Raw genomic sequence first — 7,500 nt, 5'->3', positions numbered from 1 at the left:
GACACACCAGCCCATGTTTCATTATATTATCAAGAATAAAGTATAAATCTGATATTTAATGTTCAAAAGTGTGAAAGTGATGTACTCTAGGACCCCATGTGACAGTAGCAGCTCTGATGAGTGTTAATAGTTAGATAAAGATGATATTTATGCTTTATTTTGGCAGATACACACTATCTGCACCTCAGTGCTGTTGAACTTTAACCCTCTGGAGTCTGAGCTGTTTTGAGGCCCTTTAGAAGTTTTGACATGCTCTGACATGTGTGTGTTTTTCAGTTGCTTATAAACACATTAATGGCAAAAGTGTAATTACACTGCATTCAGCACAAACTGGGCTGCCATTATATCTGAGCAACATGTACATGCTTGTATTTTTGAGAGAAAAATGTTTATGCATGGTTTTTGAGAAAAAATTTTTTTTGTTTTAAACGAATGCCTCAAAACACACAATAAATATGTGTCCACAAGACTTTTGACTAATGGGTGTATTTGCCTAGAGTTTTTGCTTCAAACTGATGTGAGAATCATTGAGTCTATCATTCACTGATTTAACATTTGTAAGACTTTCTTCACAAAGCCAGTATGGAGGAGGCATGATAGCTAATGAATAATGATGAGTATCACCTGAGAGGACAATAGAACATCATAACCCGCATATCGATCTGCATAATGAATGAGCTTCAGGTGTGCGACTGAGAGCAACAGGACAAAGGACATATGTTATATATCTAGTAAATGCATCTTGATTTAAGAATGTTTAAATATTTAGACTAGAAACAAGACACAATTGACTAAGAGCATTTTTGCTACATTTTTTGTACTATTTTTATGTTTTTGAAAGTAGTCTCACGCTAAAAAATGTAATAATAAATAATTAAAATTAAGATACAATTTATACAAAATGAAATTCACTTTAAAGAAAGCAATTCACTTTCTACAAAACAAAACTCCAGAATCATTTCTGACAAACTTTGATATTAAATTAAAAAAATACCATTAGGCTATAATATTTAAACATCAATATGAAGAAAAATACGTTTGACTGGTACTTTATTTATAGCATCTGAGCAGACATGTGCGAATAAAAGCTTTATTGATGTGACACTAGGCTCTTTTACAATAAACACTTTATAATCTGTCCTAACCCTAAATCTATTATTTTATATTGCAGCAGGATTCATATTCAAACGGTCTTTTTGCGTTTAATAATCACAGATGCTAATAGAATAAACTTGGCCTTCCACAATCAGCCCTGAATCCTGTGCTCAGTCTGAACAGAAATGAGCAGCTTTTCGTGAGGAGAATTATTCCTCGACGCTTCTCATGTAGCTGAAGTAGTTACAGCTTCACTAGATGTGTTCGTATGAGTTGATGTGGGCGTCGACTCTGGATCGTCAGTATCTGAATCTGAACATGACGCGCGATCTGTGGGCGTGGCCGCATTAGCACTAATGAAGTGGCTCACGGGTGACTGACATCTATCACTTTTCAACCAGATTACATAAACACAGAATATTGTTTTCGATTTGGTTTACAGTGTTTAAAACCTGACATTTCAGCGTTTCTTTAGACATATGTCTCATGTTTGTGAGACAAGTGTTCACTGAGCTAGAGTTCATTTCCTGAAGACTATCTGAATACACGTCTTTGACAGAGGCTGCAGATCGCACATCATGTGTGTTTTCTTTATTTTGCAAAAAGCAAAACATTTTGTTTTTATTGTGACTGTACACAAAAACAAATAGAAACTTAACAGATTATAATGATGTATAACACTTGCCTGAATGATAAAAAACGAGTTATTTGAGTCTCTTTGGCACTGATAAGAAAAAAGAGAGCCAATCACGCCGGGCTCGAGAGGGTTAACAGATGCAATAATAACAGTGTGATTATATTTATTAAAATTATTAAATGGATGCCGCCTTAATGGGACAATAAAAGCCATCCAATCCTAACATACTTGTATTATTAATAAACCTTTCGTTAGGCATTTGTATTGAAAGTAAATGCCTCTCCGATGTGATGTGAGATGGGAGAAGGGCGGATTCGAACCCGGGTCGATCGTGTCCAATCTAAGATCCATGAGCCTCGCGCTCGACTGACGAGAGAAACACCAGCGCCTCTTAATCTTGTGTGGCCAATCACTGTTAGCCACAGCTAGTGTGAATAAGACACTCTCTGCACTTGGTGTGAATAAACATACAGCCCAAGTGCATTCAGAGGATCAAGCCTCTGGCTCTGTGAGGCGGGTTAGCTTGAGGAAATCAGATCCAAACACTAAACCTGTGCTAACGGAAGAAAACCACAATCCAGTGATATAATAATGATAATAACAGGAGATTTACAAAACGGTCGGCCATTTTGGACCTGAAACAACAAACTAGGTGAAGGACCTTCATCAGGTCATGAGGGTCCACCAGCGCTTGTGTCCAACAGGAAGCATGAATAAGCCCATCCTCAGAGCGGCTACACCTTCATCATCATCATCATCAGCAGAACCATCCACTAGAGGTGTGTTTATGAACTGCATGCTGGGATGTTGCTGAGAGCAGTTTCGTGCTGCTCAGTAGTTGCTAGGGCATTCTGGGTAATTGCTGAGTGGAGGCTTGCAGGTGTCATTTACAAGAGATTTGAAACTGACCTTGTCAAACTTGACCCTGAACTCGCGTCCGCACTCCAGCGGCGTGGTGAAGGAGTCCAGGTCCTGCCCCCAGAAGGCGAAGAACTTCTCGATGCGCAGACTCCGCAGAGCGTAGTAGCCCGCGTTCCGGATCCCGTACTTCTGCCCCACGGACATCACTTCATTATACACGTGCAGTGCATACTGGGAAAAGCAGAGCCACATCTCAGAGCTTTGGACAGAAATGACCAGTGAAGTGCATAATGAGCTGCATAATGAGCTGCATAATGAATGAGCTTCAGGTGTGACACTTATATCTAGTAAATGCATCTTGATTTAAAAATGTTTAAATATTTAGACTAGAAACAAGACACAAATGACTAAGAGCATTTTCATTATACACGTGCAGTGCATACTGGGAAAAGCAGAGCCACATCTCAGAGCTTTGGACAGAAATGACCAGTGAAGATCACAGAGCTTCACACACACAGATCTGATACACCAGGAACACGGCCAGCGTTCTCTCAGCAGTGTCCATCACAGGTGAGTGTGTGAGTGTGGCCTACCTCTATGGGAATGTAGAGCATGAAGCCGGGCTCTCCGGTGTGGGTCATGCTCATGACTCGGATGCCGTTGGCGTAACCCACGCTCATTTCCTGCAAAACACAATCAAGTGTGAGGAAACTCAGAGTGTGCGTGCGTCACCACACACTCCGTCCCAAACACGTCCTCGGGTAGAGCGAGTGGATCCTCATGGATTATTTTCATGTTCTTAATAACAGACTTTGAGGTCTTGTTGGTCAGAAGGGCTGGACTCACCTTACAGAACAGAGAAGGGAAGTGCTCCGGGGTCATGGACACATACGACAGCTCAGACAGCACGTCCATGGCACGCGGACCAATCAGATTCAGAGCTGCAGAACACATGACGGCCATTCATTTCAGAGATTTACTCTGCACTTCACTTATGAGGCTAGCCTATGTTTCCTTTCCCAGCCTTTCCTGATTTAAAGCACAATCCTCTGCTGGGAACGATGACCTCACCTGTGTACTTCCAGCTGACGTCCTCCAGGTGCAGCTGCGGATCGTTGGGCATGTGCTTCTTAATCCAAGACCAGCAGTGAACTTGTTGATCGGTGGGCGAAATGATGAAGAAACTGTAATAATAATAATAATGAACTTGAGAATGAGTCTAGTCTGCAGACACAGGGTTAGGATAGGGTAGGATCTGCAGTCCTGTAGTTGAATATAAGTGTAGTTGAATATAAGTGTAGTTGAATATAAGTGTAGTTTGTGTAGTTGAATATAAGTGTAGTTTAATATAAGTGTAGTTTAATATAAGTGTAGTTTAATATAAGTGTAGTTTAATATAAGTGTAGTTTAATATAAGTGTAGTTTAATATAAGTGTAGTTGAATATAAGTGTAGTTTGTGTAGTTGAATATAAGTGTAGTTTAATATAAGTGTAGTTTGTGTAGTTTAATATAAGTGTAGTTGAATATAAGTGTAGTTTGTGTAGTTGAATATAAGTGTAGTTTAATATAAGTGTAGTTTAATATAAGTGTAGTTTGTGTAGTTGAATATAAGTGTAGTTGAATATAAGTGTAGTTTGTGTAGTTGAATATAAGTGTAGTTTAATATAAGTGTAGTTTAATATAAGTGTACTTGAATATAAGTGTAGTTTAATATAAGTGTAGTTTAATATAAGTGTAGTTGAATATAAGTGTAGTTGAATATAAGTGTAGTTGAATATAAGTGTAGTTGAATATAAGTGTAGTTGAATATAAGTGTAGTTGAATATAAGTGTAGTTGAATATAAGTGTAGTTGAATATAAGTGTAGTTTGTGTAGTTGAATATAAGTGTAGTTTGTGTAGTTGAATATAAGTGTAGTTGAATCCCTAACCCTGCGTGTGGAAAGCTCTGCTGTCTCGTAAGCGCACCTGTTCTTGCTGAGGCGCACCACACTGCAGTCGTTCTCATATCCTCCTCTCTCGTTCAGCATTCCTGTGTGGACGATGTGTCCGACCGGCACATCCAGGTCATTGGCACACAGACGCTGCAGCAGCCGCAGGGCCTGATCGCCTGCAGACTGACACACACACACGCACACGCACACGCACACGCACACGCACACGCACACGCACACACACACACACACACACACACGTCACACACCATCCGCAGACCTCACAGAAGATTGGAGACGGCAGGCGGCCACACTCACTGTGAGCTCAAACTTGGTGAAGGAAGACATGTCAATGACACACACCGCCTCCTTACAGCGCTTCACCTCCGCTCCCACGATATCAAACCAGTCCGGCTTGTAGAAGGTCTTGCTCTGATCCAGGGCCAGTAAATCTGTGCAGACACAGGGAATATTACAGCTGGTCATGTGTTCTCAGAGTTTAAAGAGGTGAAAGAGAGGGCTAAGCTGCGTCGATGCTAATCTGTTAAATGTTGACAAAGATCTATTGACAAATGCAATATAATATCCATAACTCTGTTTTCAGGAAGCCAGATATTTACTTTATAACGTGTTAAATATGGATATTTTTCTTACACAAACCCATCGATTCGCTTCAGGCAACCTTAATTAACCCAAAGCCGTGTGGTGCAGTTATATGATGGATAGATGCACTTTTATGATGGATGGATGCACTTTTATGATGGATAGATGCACTTTTATGATGGATGGATGCACTTTTATGGGCTTCAAATTTTGGGCTGCCATTCACTGCCATTATAAAGCTTGGATTAACCCTATATTAATATAACTCTGATTGTGCTCATCTGAGAGAAGAATGTCACACACACCTAGCATGAGCTGAGGGAGAGTAAGTCATGGGCTCATCTTTATTTTTGGGTGAACTATCCCTTTAAGGTTTGGATAATGAGTAAAACACTTGCCACAATAAAGAGGCACAAATGTAAGAGAGTACTAAAAAATGTTCTGGTCAATATATAAGAGCCATTTTCCTTGCGCATGCGTGTCCAATAGGGATGTAGCGATACCCTCATCTCACGATACATTACTGCGATACTCCACAAAGGTTAAAGGTTAACCGAAGATGTACTGCTAATTAAAAGCTACATTGGTGTAGGGCTGGTCCGAATACCATTTTTTGAGCTTCGAGGCTTTGGTAGTGATCAACATGGACTATTGTAAGCTTCGGAGGGAAGGAGCTGAACATCTTCTCTCTAATAAAGGCAGGAGTCTGGAGAAGCGGCGAGCCTCACGCGGGCAGGGCTTATGCTCCGCCAACGGGCAATGAACTATTAATACAAAACACACAGATCTGTTACGTCCCAGTTTTGATATATTATAGTAGCTAGGAAAAATAATTCTGTTGAGTTATAGATTACGGTTATAGTTTCTGCCCCTGGGGCCGGGCTTCGGGACAATGTTCATGTCATACCACAAAAGCGGGCTTTTTCCTTCATTTTATATTTTAGACATTCATTAATTAAAAGAAACAATGAGATGTGCAGCGCTGGTGGAAACAACATGAGACCAGGACACCGCGACTGTCAAGACGGCTCACAGTGTTTAGAGTATCGCCGCAAATGAGTAAAGCAAGCCAACACGCAGACTGCAGAACCTCTCAAACAAACAATCATCTTCATTAAAACAATGAGACTCAATGCTCTTACAGTGCTTAGGTCATGGACGTGAACTCCGGTAAATGTGCATAGGCTAGCGCAAGAATTGAAGATCAGATTTATATTCATTTTGCGGATAGGTGTAGCTAAGGTAAAACAATCCCTTTTTATTTATTTATTTTTGAACACGTTTAGGCTACTCAAAAAAAAAAGAAAAAAAAAAGGGTTCTATATGGCACTAAAAGTGGTTCAAAAAAGTGATAGTAGGCTATAGGCTAAACGTTTAAACTGACATTGTGATGCTTGAAGCGTTTTATATCTGTGGATTGTATTATAAGTAAGAAGTCCAGTGTTGATTTGAGAGGCTAAATTAATCAAACATGTGGTTAACTCACCGCTGGCCGCTTGGTCAATACTTAAAAAAAACTAAAACTTTAATTTAACAAACAAAAAAATGCTTTAAACATTTTTCTAAATTAACTTAATAAAGAAACGAAACAAAATATAACTACTTGGACATTAAAAACAAAACTGAACTATTTTAATGGCTGCAACGATATAGGCCTAATAGGGAGGATACTAAAAAAATAAAAATTCACGGGACTCGGGCCGATAGTTTTGGTAAGGATAAAAGGATAATACATTTTGATTCTATTTCTCTATTTTCCACAATGTCAAACGAACGCAGCTGAACCCAAAATGCGAGCTCAGACATGGCTTCTGCCACATAAGCTCGTGCAGTTGTGCGCTCTGGAACACTAAGAAGAAGCAAATATATTTATTCAGTATAACGAGGCTATTAGAAATTGCTTGGCTATAAGATAATTGAAAAAAAGTATTGATTTTATAGTGATTTTATAGTGTGTAAACATATGCAAGCGTGAATGAGAGTTATTATTAACGAATATTCGAATATTCTGGTCCAGCCCTACATTGGTGACACATATTGTTGCATTTTTGTATTGTGATATTGTGACAGCCCTAGTGTCCAAACACCGCCTGGATCTGCAGAATCAGGACACACACGGACACATGATGTGTTTCTCACCCTTCCCAGCAGGAATGAAGTATTTAGCGCGCTCGAAGCCGTGCTTCTCCATCCAGCGCGCGCCCTGCGTGTCCAGCCGGTCGTACAGCGGACTCGTGCGCAGCTGCCGCCCCGTCTGGAAGTCCCAGCGAGGAACCTTCAGTCCATACAGCAGCGCTGAGGCACACACACACACCATCAGCAGATCACACACACACACACACACCATCAGCAGATCACACACACACACACA

The 7,500-nt window shown here is 40.3% G+C and overlaps 1 protein-coding gene across 2 annotated transcripts in view; it reads right to left on the bottom strand.

The window, feature by feature from the left end:
* The window catches only part of pdpr (pyruvate dehydrogenase phosphatase regulatory subunit), a 38,241-nt gene that overhangs the window by 5,815 nt on the left and 24,926 nt on the right, over positions 1-7,500 (bottom strand). For both annotated transcript variants that reach the window (XR_013817179.1, XM_079825177.1), the window contains exons 11-17: positions 7,269-7,424; positions 4,845-4,978; positions 4,561-4,709; positions 3,665-3,777; positions 3,440-3,534; positions 3,187-3,276; positions 2,642-2,824 (exon numbers count right to left, since the gene is read on the bottom strand). Coding sequence is in view for 1 of the 2 variants with exons in the window: in XM_079825177.1 (XP_079681303.1) it covers positions 2,642-2,824; positions 3,187-3,276; positions 3,440-3,534; positions 3,665-3,777; positions 4,561-4,709; positions 4,845-4,978; positions 7,269-7,424 (920 nt within the window). In the remaining variant the exon portion in view is untranslated. The remainder of the gene's footprint in view (positions 1-2,641; positions 2,825-3,186; positions 3,277-3,439; positions 3,535-3,664; positions 3,778-4,560; positions 4,710-4,844; positions 4,979-7,268; positions 7,425-7,500) is intronic.

The sequence above is a fragment of the Gobio gobio genome (genome assembly GCF_949357685.1).
Source record: "Gobio gobio genome assembly, chromosome: 9".
NCBI lineage: Eukaryota > Metazoa > Chordata > Actinopteri > Cypriniformes > Gobionidae > Gobio > Gobio gobio.
This window is presented reverse-complemented; position numbering and strand designations above follow the sequence as displayed.